The sequence below is a fragment of the Anser cygnoides genome, chromosome 3, assembly GCF_040182565.1.
Source record: "Anser cygnoides isolate HZ-2024a breed goose chromosome 3, Taihu_goose_T2T_genome, whole genome shotgun sequence".
Taxonomy (NCBI): domain Eukaryota; kingdom Metazoa; phylum Chordata; class Aves; order Anseriformes; family Anatidae; genus Anser; species Anser cygnoides.
The window spans coordinates 10,543,462-10,561,321 of record NC_089875.1 but is presented as its reverse complement, the minus strand read 5'-3'; the positions used below and the strand labels follow the sequence as shown (position 1 = coordinate 10,561,321).

The 17,860-nt window shown below is 56.9% G+C and overlaps 1 protein-coding gene across 1 annotated transcript; it reads left to right on the top strand.

Annotated features, from left to right (window-relative positions):
• The first annotated feature begins 1,384 nt into the window (after positions 1 to 1,384).
• Positions 1,385 to 9,897, top strand: PAX1 (paired box 1). Its single transcript, XM_066993447.1, has 5 exons — positions 1,385 to 1,624; positions 2,758 to 3,387; positions 4,297 to 4,439; positions 4,525 to 4,741; positions 7,129 to 9,897. Exons 1-5 carry the CDS (start codon positions 1,621 to 1,623, stop codon positions 7,218 to 7,220), a joined length of 1,086 nt encoding a protein of 361 aa, XP_066849548.1. The 5' UTR covers positions 1,385 to 1,620; the 3' UTR covers positions 7,221 to 9,897.
• The last annotated feature ends 7,963 nt before the right edge of the window (positions 9,898 to 17,860 follow it).

The window sequence follows — 17,860 nt, the reverse complement described above, 5'->3', positions numbered from 1 at the left end:
CCGCGAGGGGGACCGGGACTCCCAGACGCACCGGAAAAATTGTTCCGTCGGAATGACAGGGCAAGGAGAAAGAAAGCTCGCGTTCGCGGCCGCCTTTCGATTGCCTCCTTCCCGCATGCTGCAGGGAGCTTCTTCCGTCCTGTTCGGGCAGCCGAGGAAGGGAAACTCCTGGCCACGGTGCACCCGGGCCCTGCAGCCGGGGAGGGCTAAGAGGGGGGAAAGCAAACGCGGGGCACCCACCCCTTCGCAATGCTTAACTGCTTTTTAATCGATCCGCTCCACTCTCCCGAAGACGGATTCCCAGCTCTCGGGCGGCACTGCCTGCTGCGGCCCCACCGTGTGCGCAGGGGTTTAATCCCCCCGGGGGGGGGGCGGGGGGGGGGCGAGGAGAGGGGGCCCGGGGAGGGCTTGTAGCCATGCCCGTCCCCGAGTGGCCTCCGCACCGCGGGCCGCAGACGCCGTTTGCGCTCCCACGCGAGCCGGGTTCGCCCTCCGGCCGTTTACACGCGGCGGCGGTACCGGCGCAATTAACGCCTGCTGCTCGTTAGGGAAAGGCCCCTTCGGGGGGTGGGGTGGGGTGGGGTGGCAGCGGCTGCCCTGCCCGGGCCGTCGGCGGCGAGGCCGGATCCGGGGCGGCCGGCGGGCCCAGCCCCGCGTCCTGCCGCATCCCGAAGCGCAGGAACGGGGCCGCGGCGGGCGATGCCCGCGGCTGCCTGCGAGGCGATTGCCCCCTTCTCCCTCCAGCCTTTCGGCCGTCTGCGTACAAACACTCACGATCTTTCGATCTGTCTTTCCGGGGGGGGACACGCAAAAATCAACCAAACCTCAGCGCTCGGCGCTCGCCCCACCCGCGTTTCACGAGGCTGCTCTCCTGTGTTAGCTGCCGGTGAGAGAGCGGGGCGGATTTCAGTGCGGGCAGAGCAGCGGCAGGCTTCGGGGAACCCCAGACGTCTCCGGCCCGGCCCGGCCTCCCGCTGCCCCCTCGATGCCCCCCCTACGTGTCCGTGTCCCGCGGCGGCCGTCGGGGCTGCGGGCTAGAGGCGGCGCAGGTGCGCGTCCCGGCCCCGTCCCGCGTGGGAACAGGCGCGGGAGGGGTCCGGGGGGTTCCCGCCGCCTCGGACGGGGGGCGGGGGGACCCCGCTCCGCCTTCCCTCGGTCCGGTACCGGGCGGGGGGCGCCCCGGGGGGGAGACGGACCGGGGGAAGGCGCCGGCGGCCCCCGGACGGGGAGCGGTGGCCGCGCCGGGGCGCTCGCCCCGAGGGGGCGGGCGGAGGGAGCCGGCCCCCCCCGGGCCGCGGCCATTTAGGAGCGGGCGGGAGCCAATGGGCGGCCGCGGGGCGCCTCCAGCGTGACGGCCGGGATTGACGTGGTTCCCACGTCAAATTGATCCCAAGTAGCGGCGGGGGCTCCCCGCGAACGGGGAACCGGCGCGACGCCGCCAGGACAGCCCCGCGGCCGCCGCCCCCCGCCGGCCGCCCCCAGCCGGCGCGGCCGGGCCGCCCCCCTCCGCGGTCCCGCGCCCTCTATGCCGGGCCGGCGGCGGCGGCGGCTGCGGCTGCGGAGCGGCGGGCCGGCGGCGCCCCCTCCCCGGGCTGCGCGGCGCTCCCCCGGTACCGGGCGATGGGTAAGCGCGGGCGGCCGCGGGGAGGGCTGGGACCGGGCCGGGCGGCGCCGCGACCCGCCGCGGTTTCGCTTTGCGGGCGGGGGGGGCGCGGGGGGGGGGCCGGCGGGCGCCGGGACCGACCCCGGCCCGCCGCCGGGACCGGGGCCGGGACCGGGATCGGGACGGGGACAGGGACTGGGACTGCGCGGCCGCGCTGAGCAGAGGCCGGGCTGCGGAGCGGCTTCTGTGGGCCGTCGTGGCGGCTGGTCCCGGCGTGGGAGAGCGCTCTGCTCTGCCCGACTTCATGGTCCCCTTCCTTCTCCCTTCTCTCTGCTGTTCTGCTCTTTTCTTGCTTTTAATTTTTCTTTCTCTTTCTTTCTTTTCTTTCTTTTCTTTCTTTTCTTTCTTCTTTCTTTCCTTTTTCTTTCTTTCTTTTTTTTCTTTCTTTCTTCTTTCTTTTCTTTCTTTTCTTTTCTTTCTTTCTTTCTTTCTTTCTTTCTTTCTTTCTTTCTTTCTTTCTTTCTTTCTTTCTTTCTCTCTCTCTTTCTCTCTCTCTTTCTCTCTCTTTCTTTTTCTCTTTCTTTCTTTCGTTTTCTTTCTTTCGTTTTCTTTCTTTCTTTCTTCCTTTCTTTCCTTTCCTTCTCTCGCTCCTTCTCTCAGTCCCCCTTCTCTTTCTCTTTTTGCTTTCCCCTTTGTTTCTCCATTTCTTCCTTCCCCCCTTCTCACTCTTTTTCCCTTTCTTTTTCTATTTTTTTCTATTTTTTCTTCCTCTCCTCTCCTCTCCTCTCCTCTCCTCTCCTCTCCTCTCCTCTCCTCTCCTCTCCTCTCCTCTCCCTCTCCTCTCTCTCCTCTCCCTCTCCTCTCCCTCTCCTCTCCCTCTCCTCTCCCTCTCCTCTCCCTCTCCTCTCCCTCTCCTCTCCCTCTCCTCTCCCTCTCCTCTCCCTCTCCTCTCCCTCTCCTCTCCTCTCCCACTGTCCCAGTCTCCTTAGATGTGAGCTGGCCAGACTGCCCAAGGGGCATGGCTTTCGCAAACTCGTTTCTGCGCCCCCTCCGCCCCTTCCCACCAGTGCCCTTACCCCTGCTCCCCTGCCCTGCTCCTGGTGCCCGCCGCCGGTAACGCTGTGTCCCGGCCCGGCGTGGCCCGGCCCCGGCAGAGCACACATACGGGGAGGTGAACCAGCTGGGCGGTGTGTTCGTCAACGGGCGGCCACTGCCCAACGCCATCCGGCTCCGGATCGTGGAGCTGGCGCAGCTCGGCATCCGGCCCTGCGACATCAGCCGCCAGCTCCGCGTCTCACACGGCTGCGTCAGCAAGATCCTGGCCCGCTACAACGAGACGGGCTCCATCCTGCCTGGGGCCATCGGTGGCAGCAAGCCACGGGTCACCACCCCCAATGTGGTCAAGCACATCCGCGACTACAAGCAGGGCGACCCCGGCATCTTCGCCTGGGAGATCCGTGACCGGCTGCTGGCGGACGGCGTCTGCGACAAATACAACGTGCCCTCGGTCAGCTCCATCAGCAGGATCCTGCGGAACAAGATTGGGAGCCTCTCCCAGCCTGGCCCCTACGATGGCAGCAAGCAGCCACCCCCCCAGCCTGCGCTGCCCTACAACCACATCTACCAGTACCCCTACCCCAGCCCCATGGCCTCGCCGGCCGCCAAGATGGGCAGCCACCCCGGCGCGCCCGTCGCGGCGGCCCATGTCAGCCTGCCCCGCTCCTGGCCGTCGGCTCACTCTGTCACCAACATCCTGGGCATCCGGACCTTCATGGAGCAGACGGGTGGGTACTGCGACAGGCGCGCTCTCGGGCCGCAGCCCTGCCTCGCGCTGCCCTGGGAGCGCCGGGCTCGGCAGGCATCGGCCCTTCCCCACCCGGCGAGCAGCTCTCCCTGGCCCGGGCTTTGGGGGATTTGTTTTGTTTTATTTTATTTTATTTTGTTTCATTTTATTTTTTTGATCTCCGCACCCCGCGCCGGCAGGACGGAGCGGTGGGGCCAGATGCGGCGAGGCTCAGACATCTTGAACTTTTTATGAAAAATGTGGAAAATATTTTCGTAGGATGATAGATTGCCGACCGCAAATTCGGAGCCCTGAATTTCCCTTTGCAAATAAAAAAAAACAAAAAAAACGGAGGGGGTGGGGGTAAAAAGGGGGGGAAAACAAGCCAGGGGAGGGAAAAAAGCAGGGAAAGAGGGGAAAGCAAATGGCTTCTGAAAGCTGGGCGGCACGGCGGATCTCTGCGGGCGTCCCCCAAGAAATCTGCCCGTTTTTTTAGAGAAGGAAGAAGGCCAGAGGCGCGTCTTTTCGAATGGATGTCACTGCAGCCCCGAGCCCCGGCCCGGTTTTCCCGCCGGCTCCGGGGTAGGGCGGGGGGCGAGTCCTTTTATCCTCCCCAAACCCGGGTAAATCAACTGCATGCATTCCCCTCTGCGCAATCATTTATCTTTAAAAATTCCGATGTCACTTTTATAAATCTCCTTCGCCAAGAGAGAGGAGTCGGGCCTCCTAAATTATGGAGAGCAGGAAAGTGCCGGGGCGGCGGGCAGAGCCGGACGGGGGTGCCGCGCCTCGGCTAGCTGGGGCAGCGCAGCGGGGCCGGCAGCGGGGCCCCTCCGCGGCTGTCCGCGGAGCTCCCCCGGCCGGGGGGCGAGGGCCGAGGCTAACGGCGCCGCGGCTCTGTCCCGCCCAGGGGCGCTGGCCGGCACCGAGGGCTCTGCCTACCCCCCCAAAATGGAAGACTGGCCCGGCGTCAACAGGACGGCCTTTCCCCCGGCCCAGCCCGTCAACGGCATCGACAAGGCTGCGGCGGACGGGGACATCAAGTACCCGCAGGTACCGGGCGGGGGGCGGCGGGCGCCGGGGGCGCCGCCGGGACGCCGCCGCCCCGTGCCCGACGCGTGTCTGTGCCCGTCCCCAGCCCGCCCCGGGGCTCTCCTCCGTGGGCAGCTTCCTCCCGGCCTGCGCCTATCCCCCCTCCAACCAGCACGGCGTCTACGGCGGCCCCGGCGGCTACATCCCCCCTGGCCACCCCTGGCAGCCGCAGAGCAGCCCCTTGGGCCACCACGGCCCCGGCGTGGCGGTGCACGGCGGCGACCTGGCCAGCGCGATGGCGTTCAAGCAGCCCGGCAGGGAAGGTGAGCGGGGGCCGGGGGGCACGGGGGGCCGGGAGCAGAAAGGGACGGCGGGGGGGACCTGGTTCGCCCCGACGGGGCGGCGGAGAGCCCCCCGGCCGGGTGTTCGATGGCCCCGAATCGTGGCAGAGCATCCCGGGGGGTGGGGGACGGGAAACCATTTTTTCCTCGCCGTGTGCCACCGCCCGCGCTGGGAACGGCCGAGGAAGCGGCGCGACCCAGGGCCAGCCCTCGCCTTTCCATGCCTGTATCCCGCAGACTTCGCGGGCCCGCAGCGCCGTGCGGGCAGAGCTGCAGCCGCTCGGCCCAGCAGCGGGGTCCCCCGCAGCCCCCCGGAACGCCGTGCCAAGGGCAGCCTCGCTGCTCCCCTGCCAGCCCGGGGAGAGGGCAGCAGTTATCAGCGTGATAAATAAATCTTCCCCGCTCCACGCCGCAGGCAGCACTCAGATGAAGTCTGTATGCGGAGCACGCGTTTGCTCTGAACGCCTTTACCAGCGGCTGCTAATTGGGACACTGCTTTTATCTCCTGTTAATTATTTCGGTTCAGTTATCGAAGCTTTATTTCCTTGATAGGTGGTTTCGTTTAAGAAATCCCAGCTCATCTGTTCTGGATATAAAATCCCCGTCAATATCTTTCTTTTTCGTGGTATTCGACTTTCTAATATTTTTCACATTTGTAATTCATTTCCCACTTATTAGTTCATTTCTTTATTCTATTTTTTTATACGACCTTTTACCGTTTCTATCTAACTACGGGAACCTGCTGTGACTTATATCAGTCGTCTCAGGGATGAATAATTGCAAGTATCAATGGCTGAAAATGGACAATAGTAAACCTATTTTTTTGTTTAAAATAAAGGAAACGAAAAGTGAGAAAGGGATGGAGTGAGTAGAGAAAAAAAAGGAAAGGAAAAAGAGAAAGGAGAGCAAGAAAGAAGAAAGCAAAAGAAAGAAGGGGAAAGAAAGGAAAGAAGAAAAATAAAGCGAAACAAAGTGAAAGAAAGCGAAAGGAAGAGAGAGAAAGAAAAAAAATGTAGAAAGAACGAGAGAGAGAAAAAAAATGAAAGGAAAAGGAAACAAATGATGGAGGAAAGATGCCTTTTTAAGTGACTCTCTCACTTTTTAAGTGACTCGGAGGCTGAATTTTCTGACTTGGCGATCCTCAAGCTGTCCCAGTCCCAGCCCGCGGACTTTATTTAATTTAATTTAATTTAATTTTTATACATTTTTTTATACATTTATACATTTATTTTTTATACATTTTTTCCCCTTGCCTTTGGATCGAATTTCTGGTTCGGCTCTGTTAGACCCGGGGCCAGGCAAAGCCGGGTTACCTGGGCAGTGGCCCGAGGGTGCCTGGGGGCCGGGGAGGTCCAGGGGATCTGGGGCTGTGCAGGAGGGTCCGGGGGGCTTTGTGCCAGCAGTGGCCGCGCTCCGCTCAGCGGGGCAGCCCCATGCCGCCCGCTTCTGCTGGCCCAGAGCGGGGGGAACAGGCAGGCAGGGAAGGGAGCAAAGGAAAGAACAGAGAAGGGAGAAAGGGGAGGTCGGCCGGGATATTTCACCCTCTTGCTCAGACCTGTTCTGATTTCACTGCTGTCGCTCTCCCGCAAGGTCCCCTTGAAGTGAAAAAAAGGTTTACGATTGTCTGTTTTCAGCCCCTGCCCCGTGCCCACGTCCGCAGCAGCCCCGGGGCTTTTCGCACCCCCTGCCTGCCCCCATGGCGCGTACAGGGGCGGTGCGGCGGTTGCACGGGTCCTGGGGCCGTGCCGAGCTCACAAGGAGTTTAAGCCCAGCCGGCACTGATGGCGGGCCCATCCCCTCTCCCCTTCCCCTCCTTTCCCCTCCGATTTCTCCCTGCCGCTCTCTCTGCCGCTCCCTGTGCAGTACAGGACCTGTCTCTGCATCCAAGACAGGGCTCAAACCTGACATCCGGACCCTTGCCCTGCCTGCATCAGCACCCCGCTATATGACTGTTAATGCACGCCGAAAAACATGCAGAAAAAGAGCCTGTGCCCCCAAATGCTCCCCCTGCCCCTCAAAGAGCTGGAGCCCCAGAAAAAGGCAGTGCGGGGACGGCTCTCTCCCTGGTCTGGTGACAAGGCGTGACTCCACCCCCATGGCAAATCAGGGAAACCTGTGCAGGTGGGCAGGGAGGTGAGCAGCCCGGGGACAGGGCAGGACTCGGTGCCTTTCTCCAGCAGGCTGTGGAAGCACAAGAGCCGGGTCCAGATCACCTCCCGGGCAGATGGCAGAGGGTGTCTGTCCCCACTGCGGTCCCTGTCGCTTGGGAGATGCATCTCCCCTTCCCTCCCTGTTTCCCCGGGAAAGTTGGAGGCTGGTAATCCACTGCTCTGCTGTTGTCTTTCTTTCCCCCTCTATTCTTCTTGCAGCCACAGACAGAAAACCTGCCAGCCCTGCGGGCAAATCTCCAGACCCTCTGAACACTATCCACGGACTCTCAATCCCAGCCTCCTCTTCCTAGAGCCGTGGAGCAGCAGTCAAGGGATGGTCACCCTCGGATCAAGTGCCTACAAACTGTAACCGAACTGTTCCTGAAGTGCCACTGCCTCCAGCAGGTGCCTGCGGAGACAAGGAGGCCGGTGTGAGGCTGGAGAGAGGTTACAGCCTCCCATGGCAAATCCCCACTCCAGGGAACACGGTCGGGACACTCACACTACCCAGAGGGACACGTTACCTCCATCGGATCAGAAAGGGGTGACAGAAGAGGCTCAGCCTTCCATCTTTATTTTGTCCTTTTTTTTTTCCCCTCCTCGCTCTCAGTTTTTTCTCTCTCCTCCCTGCTGTCTCTGAAGACTGCCAGACGTGGAGCAGCGGGGGCCTCCATCCCCAGCCTCTGCTCGGCGCATCCTGGGCTCTGTCCCCCCCTCGGGAGTGCATCTCCTCCAGGGAGGAACCTGCAGCTGGCCATACAGTGTGCCGAAGCACTCTCCTTGCAAGCCTTCTGCCCCAGAGTGTAAATGGACAAATAAGCCACAACTTTTATGATATATTTTTATAATAACAAACCTTAATAAAAAGTGACTACCATGCGCTTCCGGCATCCTTCCCCAGTGCGGACCCAAATGTGGGGCAGCAGGAATTGCAGGTGCATTGCAGCCCAGGGCGGCCCTGCGGCAGGGGTCTGTGCCCCCACTGGATGCAGAGCGGTGCTTTGGGGCTGCCCCCTTGCAGCCCACACACCGGGGTCTGTGCCTCCCCTCCTGTCCATCTGGCTCGGGTGCAACCAGAATGGGCTCTGCTGGGCTTCTGAATTCCCTGGCTCCACCAGCCGCTGCCATTGGCTTTGGTCCCTGCATTGTCTGGAGAAGGGGAAGGTCCTCCAGTGGGGCAGGGAGGAAATATCCTGGCAGCAGAATACACGCCTGGCTTTCTGCAGAGAGCGTGTCTTTGTGGGAGGGAGGCAGAATGATGCCAAATTCGACATCCCACCCCGGGAAATTATTTTGCCTTCAACCTTAGGGTGGCAAAATTCAGTTTTGCCTCTGCCGCTACGAAGCCTCCAGCCAGAGCTGGTCTTTGCAACTGACTACAAAGCACGGGAGGGGAAGGAGGGAATTGTAAGCAGGCGAGAGTGCTGTCCCAGGGCCAGGCCTGCCTCCCGCACTGCCACAGGGTACATTTTAAAGGATGCGAGGATGGAAGAGTCACCTGAGAGAGATGCTGACAGCTCTCACTAAGTCTAGGCTTATCCACATAAAGCTACATTAGAGCATGGGTGAGACCAGCCCTAGAAAAGAGGAGTGACAGAAACACCCCTAAAGTGCAAATGCACACACGGGGCCTCTGTCTCCCGATTGCTGCAGGAGAAACACAGTCCCTCACAGGGAAGAGAGAAAAACCTGAGCAGAAATTAGGATGGCCGAGCACTGTCCCTGCAGGGACTCTGCTGGTCTGGGAGGCCAAAGGAGCCCTTTGCACACCCAGCCCTTAAACCTTGCCACGTAGGGCCTGAAGAAGCTCAGCCATCCTCTAGGACGTGGGAACCTGGTTGCCCCCAGGGTGTCCCCGTGGTGTCCCTGGCTCACCCTGCCCCTGAACAGGATGAACAGGGTTCTTCTGGCCAAGCTCAGCCCTGGGCTCAAGCTCTCTGCGGGACAGATCTGCTGGCATCCCCTGGGAGCAGCTCGGTGCCCCATTTAGACCAGCCCCCCCCCCCACCTCACCACAGCCCCTGGTGGCCCCATGGCAGAGTCACATCCCCAGAGGGGTCAGACTGAGTGCCCTGTGTCCCCATCCCTCTGGCTGCTGAGAAGCCTTCTGCTGGGCAGCCAGCGCATTGGACTGGCATCCCGTTGGGATGGGTGCGAGCTGCCAGTGCTCTCGGGAAGCCACCTGAAGCCCCCGGCGACACTTCGCGCCCACCTCAGCCCCGATCCCCATCACCCCAGATAGCTGCCTGCCCTGCAGGCCCCACTGCAATGGCCGCACACTTCACGCTGGATTTGCCACCAGAGGGAGACCCTATTGTTCTGCAGACACGTGAAAGGAGCCTGCTGCAAGCTGCAAGGAAGGGTTCGCTTTCCCAGCTGGGGAACAGAGGGACGCGAGGGGATGTGCCCAGTCACACCAAACCTGCCTTGCCGCAGGTATAGGGAGAAGGTGTCACAAAGAGCTGCAGCACAAAGCCACGGGACGATGCCTGCAGCCAGGCACAGAGCAGAGCCAGGGAGCAGAGCGAAGCATGCCGCGCAGTGGCAGAGTGGCTTTCATCGTCTGGCTTCTGCCTTCTGTTTTGTGCTTGTCTCTTTGACTGTCGGTAGCCTTTATTAAAGATGCAATTCTAACAATCATGACTATGGAAGGGACTTCTCATTAAAAAAAAAAAAAAGTTTGCCTGGGCATTGTTTCAGCCGTCGGGTTTAACTCAGGCTTCTGAAAGCTTGTAGCTGTCTGAACTTTTCCTGTGCTTTGCTGGGTGAGAGAGGAACCTTGACACCGGGACCAGGCACCTGCCCCCAGGCACCCCAAGCCTGCTCACCGCTGCCCTTGCCCAGTGCCATTCATGGTGCAGACGGAGCAGCCAAAGAGCAAAACCCGGTGGGCTGTCCCCGCAGTGATCCACCATCACGTGCTGGGGCAGGTCATGACACCGTGGCTTGGTGTTCCCTGCAGAGGGGGTCAAGGAGAAACCTTGCTGGGTGGGAGAACCCCCATGGCAGCCGTGTGTCCCCCAGAAGCAAGCCTCATTGCGCCCCACGCTGCCTTGCTGCGAGGCTCTGCCTTGCTGGGTCTGCAGGCAGTGACACCTGCCTCAGATGAGGGGGAACATGGGACTGAGCGGGGCTTTTGAAGCCACAAAAAGCCTGTTTTCTAGAGCAAAACAGGCACTCCAGCTCACAGGTCAGCAGCAGGACACAAGTGCTGATGGCCTCAGCAGCAGCAGGTGCCACGGAGACTGCCGGCACTCCCAGTAAGAAATGCAGACATTTCCAGCTGGAAATGTAATGGGCAGCATGTCACTGTGGGGAAATTTGCCACAGCAAGTGCCTTCCTAAGGCTGACAGCAGCAGAGAAAGAAGTAGTGTGAAGTGGGAGGAAAATGAGCTGGAGTAGATCACGGAGTTCTGAGAAAAAAAAAGGAAAAATAGATTGTTTTGCCTATGATGGTAATGTCAATGACAACAATTACTGTCACTCTGAATATTTATTCAGCATGACAGCCTCGGGTTGGAAGTCCTGGGAGTTTGGGGTTCTGTCCCTGGTCTGCACAGAGGAGCTGGTGGAAGGAACACCACCGTCACCCAGCCCCAGCCTCTCCTCCTCGTGCCCAGGGGGAGGCCAGGCTGATTCAAGCAGCTGCTGTGAGACAGGACCTGCAGAGGTGGTGGGAAGGAGGCCGGGGTGGGGATCTGAGGGGCGCAGGGACTGGAGCTGCTGAGAAGCGGACAGCTCGCACCTTTGAACCTCCCCAGGGTTATCGCTGGTGCAGAATTTCCTTCCCTTCTGCAAAAGGACAAAGAGCTACAGAAGTTGTGATAATGTCCGCAGAATGATGCTGTTCTGCTTTTTGATGCTTTTTGCTGGCCTTGGGGCCAGCAGCCATGTGGAGCACCCCTGGCAAATTCAGTGCTTACCCCGTGCAGCTCAGCACCCCATTGCAGTGAAATGCTGAGAGCAAAAGCCCCCAACAAATTGCAAAGTAAAATTGGCAGCAAAAACACCTCCCAAGCAGGGCTACATCAGTGCTGCTCTGATTCTTGGCTACCCAGGCTCGCAGCAAATTCCTCTCTGCAGTGGGCAGGCTGACACAATCGAGAGAAAATTGGACTTGATCGGAGCGGAACTTTCTGAATTTATTGGAACAAAGCGAGAGGGTGGAAACAATCCATTTTGACACTTTTTCACTGACAATTTTGTCAAAATCGATACCATCCCTCAGAACATGTCAATTTTGATGAAATGGCATTTTCTGATGGAAAAAATTAGGTTGAAACTGTTTCCATCAGCTCTACCTGACCCATATATCTTTAGCACCGTTTCTTTTGAGAGCGTGACGCAGCATGGAGAACGTTACAGACCTTGTTCTAAGACCTGCACTTTGTTTCTGGAGACTCACTGGTGGACCACATATTTATTTTCTTTTTAGCATGTTAAGAATCATAAAGATTTAAAAACATCACTCTGGCTGGAAACAAGCCGTGCCGTGGGAGTGGGGCTTGCAGATGTTTGGCACGAGTACAGACCGCAGTTGCTCTCGCAAGGTCTGCCCGCATCGCCCAGTGCTTTCAGCCGCCAGCTGCAGCGGTGCGAGCGCTGTGCACGCACCCGCCTGCACAATGCCACTGTGCTGCTCGCCGTGTGGCCACGTGCTCCCAAGGGCTGGTGTTTTCCAGGCTCCAACCTGGCTCTCAGCACCATGGCTCTGCTAAGGCACCGTCCCCTGGATTTTAGGGCACTGCAGGCATGGCCCTGTTGGTAACTCATTCTGCAGGGCCACAAACACCTGCTTGAGTGGTGTCACTGGAGATTAGGCTGGCCAAAGACCTGGCCCTCACGTGGGATCAGTTTTCAGTAAATGTTAGTTATGTTTGAAAACAGCCTATATACAATTTTCAAACTGTGACTGGTTCAAATGTTTGAGGTCTTTGTAACTAGATCCTCGTCCTCCTGCATGAGCATTTGCAGGAGGACGCACAAGAATACGTGCCCTGCTCTCCCTGGCTTTCAGCAGAAGTCACAAACCAAACCATCATTTGCAAATTTATAAGCCTTCCCACAATTGCATAAGTCGTTTTTGAAAATGGGACATTGATTCCCAAATTGCTCAGGCACTTCATAGCATTTCCTCCTAAATAGCCTTTTGGGCACTCAGCCCGTCGGGGGCTGGATGGAGCCCAGGGCTGCGTTTTGCATGCCAGCACTTTTTCGGCAGTGCTGACCCACAGCAGGAGCCAAAGGGACAGGGACCTGCCCCATAGCCCTGCCCCACAGCCTTTCCCCATAGCCCTTCTGTGCTGCTCACTGCTGACTGGAGCTCTCATGCCGTGGCTGCAGGAGAGGCTGAGCTCAGATCCTTGTTTCAGAGCCTGAGATGCCCAATAATGGCCCAAAAACCAAATGAGTCCTCCAGAAGAGCCCTGGACCAAAGGCATGAAAGGCATTTTCCTCACACACTGTGCCCATTTTTTTGTCGCCCTGATGGTTGTTCCCCCACTGGGTGCAGCCCTTCCCCACACCAAGTCATGAGCTTGGGCAGGCGCCTGCAGAGAACAGGCGAAGCCCTGCTGGCCTCGCACTTGCCAGGTTTTCACTTCTTTATCTCACTGTGCAGGAACAGGGCTACAGAAGATGTCTCCTATACCCAGCATGTGCTCTGACAGCCACACAGCCTCATTCAAATTGCCACAATTAACAGCAGATAGGGAGTGAGCCCAGACACGGCGGGCGGTGAAGCCTGGCCGTGTCTCGGACAGGCGCTGCCAACAGCGCCGATAGCCGGGGCTGGGCGCAGGCTGCCTGGGCTGGGCTTGGGGGCTGGCCCTGGGCTCAGTCCCTCTTCCTCATGCTGCCCGATTCCTGCTCACCTCTGGCTGCAAACCCTGCCTCCTGCGTGTGCCTGTGCATGCCGTGCCGCTCCCTTCCAGCAAGTTCATGCATTCCCACAGCAAGCAGGTGCTGGGTGCCGTGGGCTGCAAAGCGGCCTCCGCTGCTGTGTGCAGAGGCCCGTGCCTCCTCTGGGCGAGGACAGAGGCCCGGTGCTGCCCAGGCACCCCCGCGCTGCGGGACCAGATGTGCTATCTGGAGAGTCCCAGAGGTGACCGCGATAATCCGCATGGTTGTAATTCCGCTTGTACAAACCCCCGCCAGCATCGGCACCTCGTATGGCCGTAATATTTATGTTGCTTGTTTGGTATCCAAGACGTCTGCCCCAACGGCACGAGGCTGGAGAACAGGCTTTTATTTCCTGGAGGTGCTGAGAGACGTTTATGACCTGAAGCTTTAGAGGGAAAGGAGATATCTGTCGGCCCTGCCGCCGGGAAGGGAAGCAAAGGCAGGCGAGCGAGCTCTGCATGCTGCAGGCAGCCACAGAGGAAAGCTTATTTCCTCCCAGATTGTAGGGCAAAGATATGAACCTCCCTTTTCTTCCTTAGTGCTCAGACATATAAACCTCAGACCTTGCTGCTGCAGCGAAGTGCTCATAAAGGTGACCAAGGGCTGCCCAGCTCTACCAGCGCAGCAACACTGTCAGCTAATCATGCCAGAGTGAGGGTTGCTTGCTCTTGAGGACCACGAGCGCTGCAGGGCACCGGCCTCAGAGCTGGAATCGGACTCCTGCACAGAGAGACTTACCAAGACTGCATGTGATACGAAGGTGCTTTCCAGGAAAGCGTTAGTTTACGATTTTGCATTTCATTATATGGTTTTGGAAATCCCTGCTGAACTGATGGATGCAGGAAGAAAACTAAAGAAGAGTGGTACTGTCAGGGGGTTTTGGCAGTGGCTCCTCTTGGTAATTTGCAGAGAGCTGGTGATGATAAATTGAAGCAAAAAGAATTCCTGAGCCCTGAGTGTAGCGTTACTCGGCCACCGAGGAGCACTGTGGTTTCCAGTCTTCCTTCAGAAGCATCGTGTGTCAATGGATTTTGGAGCAAGCTGGGGAGCGAAGATCAATGACTCGCTCCAAGATGGCAAGTCTTCTGCTGCTTGACTTGATACTATATAAACGAATGTATTATTTCCCTTGGGGAAAACCTACCCCCCTGCCTCGCTCCCTGTCCTGCAGTATAAATAAAAAGTACTTTTTATCTCAAAGTTATATTAACCTGGCAAAGATGACAAAAGCTTTCACTGAAGCTCTCCCAGAGATAGCACTGTTTTGGCATCAGGTTCTCAGAAAGTGATGTCATCCTGAATTTATATGCCAGAATTTTCCCTTTCTTCTTCAGATTTGTGGCAATGTCAAAGTTCTTCTCTAGAGCAGATCTGTTTCCAATATTTCATATTTACGTTTTTCATTTCAGGGCTGGAAGGAACATCTTTTGGTTTCAACCTTGCAGATGCTTACACGCATGGAAAACCCTAAACTCTTGAAGAGTCTCTTGAAGAATTGGGGAATTAATAGAGATTACTTCTAAATCCGCATGGGCCTACAATATTTTTAAACGTCAAGATTACAGAAATCTATGCAGCTCCCCTGCTCCAGTGAGGATGCACCTCTTTTCCTGAGTGCAGGACTTGACGCCAGGTACTGCTGCCAAGGTTTTTTCTGACCAAGCCCTATCTCACAGCTGGTAAAGGCCAGGTCTTGGGAAAATAGCAAAAAAGCATTATTTATCACATAATGTTTCGTACAGCCTTGAGAGCCGGGGGTCAGCATCCCCTATCAGGAAGCCTCTTTGCATGGAAGATGGAGATGGGGAGACATCGCTGAGCCCTCCCAGCACAGGCGGTGGCCACCCCTTGCTCTCCTATTCCTCCGATCCTGCATGAAGCCCCCAGAGCAGGCAGGGGGCTGCCGGGGCCGCATGGGGTTGGGCTCCTCTCCTGGGGCTGGCCCAAGGGCATCAGCATGGGGCTTGCAGTAACCAGCAGGAATGGAGCAGGGCGGGCGCCAGGTACCTTCAGACACTCTCTGTCGTGGTTGTGTTGTGCCACGAGCCCTCATCCCTTCTCTGCAGAAACACTCCAAAGCCAGTGGGATATTTTTCTCTTTTTTTCTTCTTTGGGTTGCCAAAGAGTCATATTTTAAAGTTAGAAATACTTGTCAGCATCCTAGCATGGCCCCCAGAGCCGATGACGCAAATATGACAAGAAGCGAGGTCAGATTACAAATGAGGCCACTTCAAAACCTCTCCCGGAAAACTGGAGGTTTGAAGAAAGAGATGAAATGTGCTGAGAAGAAAAAAAAATAAGGAGAAAACAACCAACAAACTACTTCATAATCTGCTTGGAAGCCAGCACAGAACGCCCTTTGCTGGGAGGTGCGCAGAGCACGGGTGGCTGCATGGAAGTAGCCTGGGAGGGCAAAGTGCTCTCGCGAGCCCTTGTTGGGAAACCACGCTCTTGGGGACGGCTGCGTGGGAAGGAGCCTTGCTACGAATTTGGACACGCTCCCACTCGCGCCAGGTGACGTGGTCTGGCAGGGAAAGCGGGCAAAAAGACCGCTGGTCCCAGCATGAAGCAGGGCAAGGGAAGGGGCAGAACTTATCTTCCTGCACCAGGCCACCCCCGGGCACCTCGCCTGTTTGACTTGGGTTGTGCTCCTGGAGGCGCCTGGGGAGACCTGAAGCAGGCTGTGCCGCCTGGGGAGACCCAAAGCAGGCTTTGCCCTGTCCCCGCAAGCCTCAGCAGGCGCACCAGGTAGCAGCCCTGCGCCACAGCAGGAACAACACGCGGCCCCGCAGCCAACACTGTCAAATTCCATCTGGCTCCAAGACCCGACCTCATCTCATGTCCAAAGCGATAACAAAACATCGTCTTTATGAGAAGTTGTCAAGAATCTAATTGTTTTGCAAACACTGCAGATACCTCTTCCATTTCAAGGAACAAGTGGGGTTGCTTTTGGTTTTGGAAGAACTGAGTAAGCATGAAGACTTCCAAACTTGCTCAGATACAAAACACTATTGTTATGTAGTACAGTGAAACAGCTGTGGTTTATAAGTACCATTAATGTGAAACTTTAACTTAAAAAAAAAAAAAAAAAACCTACCCTAAAAAAAGTTGAAGGAACAGAAAACAAGAAAACATTTCATCCATACTAATGTGAGGTTTTAAACATATAGGCTTTTAAGTGAATTGGCCATAACCACAACAATATTTTGGGTCTGACCAGAGCATATATTGTATGCAGATGTTAATTTGGCATTTGCATGCATATGCAAAGAAAAAATCTTTTCTACATGTTTTTTCTTGAGCGCATTGCGATCTGGAGTCACTTTAGCTTTACAAACTGATTATAAACACTAATTACCTGAAAACATGCTGTTTGGCTTAATACGCAGCCTGTAGACTGAAGTTCTGCTTTATAAAAACACAAAATTCAGCCGGAATGCTCACCCTTCTCTCTATATATAGATATGTGCATTTTTAAAAGCAGAATGTGCTGATTTGTACAAAACCCCTATTCCTCTGTTAACCCTCTCCCTCCCATTGAGGAGTGATGTGTGTCAGGTGAGACTATAAGATTTTGGGAGGGGAGGCTGAAGCCTCTACGGTGGCTCACCTCGGCTGCTCCAACATCTGCTGCCCCAGGGACCATGGCAGTGGCCCACTGGACCTCCTGCCCCTCCCGGCCTCGTGGCATGAGCGTGCCAGAGGGACACAAAGGTAGCAAAGACAGTCCTCGCAGGGGTGCGATTGTAACTGCAGTGTACGTGCCCTGTGGCAGCAGCGGTGGGCTTCCAGAGGGCTCTGCCATGCCACAAAAATCCTTTCTGGGCAGGTCCCTGGGGAAGGAGGTCTCACAGATGGATGGTGGGCAGGACAAACTGCTCTGGCAAGTCAACTCCGCCTGCAGCGGGGCACCCCTGCCTTAGGGGCTGGCCAGCTAGGCACATGGAGGTCTATAAACACAGCTATCAATAGAACTGATGCCTTCTGAAAGGAGGTACCAAAACTGGGTAAAATAGAGCTTTCCATCTGATTTTTCAGTGGTGGTTTCAGAGGATTTTTTAAAGTGAATTGCCCTGAAGAGGGGAGCATGCTGCTGGACACATGTTGGGCATGGAAGAGCCAGAGCCCCCAGAGGGAAACACAGCACTCGGCCATCTCGCTCCAACAGAGAGCGGTGGAGAAGGTGTCCAGCACTTCTTCAGCCCTGTCAGCACCTCCTGGGCCTGACACTGGGAGCACTGGGGCCAGACCCTCCCGAGGACGCCCTCACCCCCTTTCTTCCTCTGCTTCACAGGCAGTGGCTGGGGCTGATGATGCCCTCCTGCTCCGACAGCTCTCTGCTGTCCTGCTGACACGGCTGGGGTTGCTCCCAGCCTTCCCGAGGATGCAGAGGGAGCTGGCGGGATCAAACACTTATTGTTCTGCACCCTCAAAGAAATAACATTTGTGGAGCACACTGCCGTTTGGGGTGGCGGTCTTGGAAAAGACCCACCTTGGGAAATGTAGAATGAATCCACAGGAGAAACATCTCCCACCTTGGGAAATGTGGAATGAATCAAACGGTGGTAGCCAGTTTCAGGGTAAAACAAAGAAAAATTAAAAGAAGCAACGTTAGAGGGAAAAAATCGCAGAGCTTGCCTTATTTTTCTAACTTAATCTTATTTTTGCGCTGGCTTAAGAACCCAGTTAGAGCAAGTGTCTTCAGCTGCTCTCTTCAGGATGTGCTTCTGTTGCCCTTTCCCAAAGGGCGCTCCTCACCCTGGCTTTAGCTTCTGCCCTCCAAAGCCTCCTGCCCCTGGACTGGGGCTGGGGGTCCCTGCCCCACTGCGCAGCCAGGGCAGAAGAAGTGGACACACACTGTGAGAAGCAGAGCCTTTAATATCCTGCCCAGTTAATAATCTATGAAAGCTCTTCCTTCCTTAAAGAAAAAAAAAAAAAGGAATTGCAGGAGAACATCAAAAGATGACATTGGCTTGGCAAGTGGAAAACAACTCAGGGAGCCCTGTCCCAAGGAGGAGAGGAGTTGTAAAGCTGTGCCGTCATCTTAGC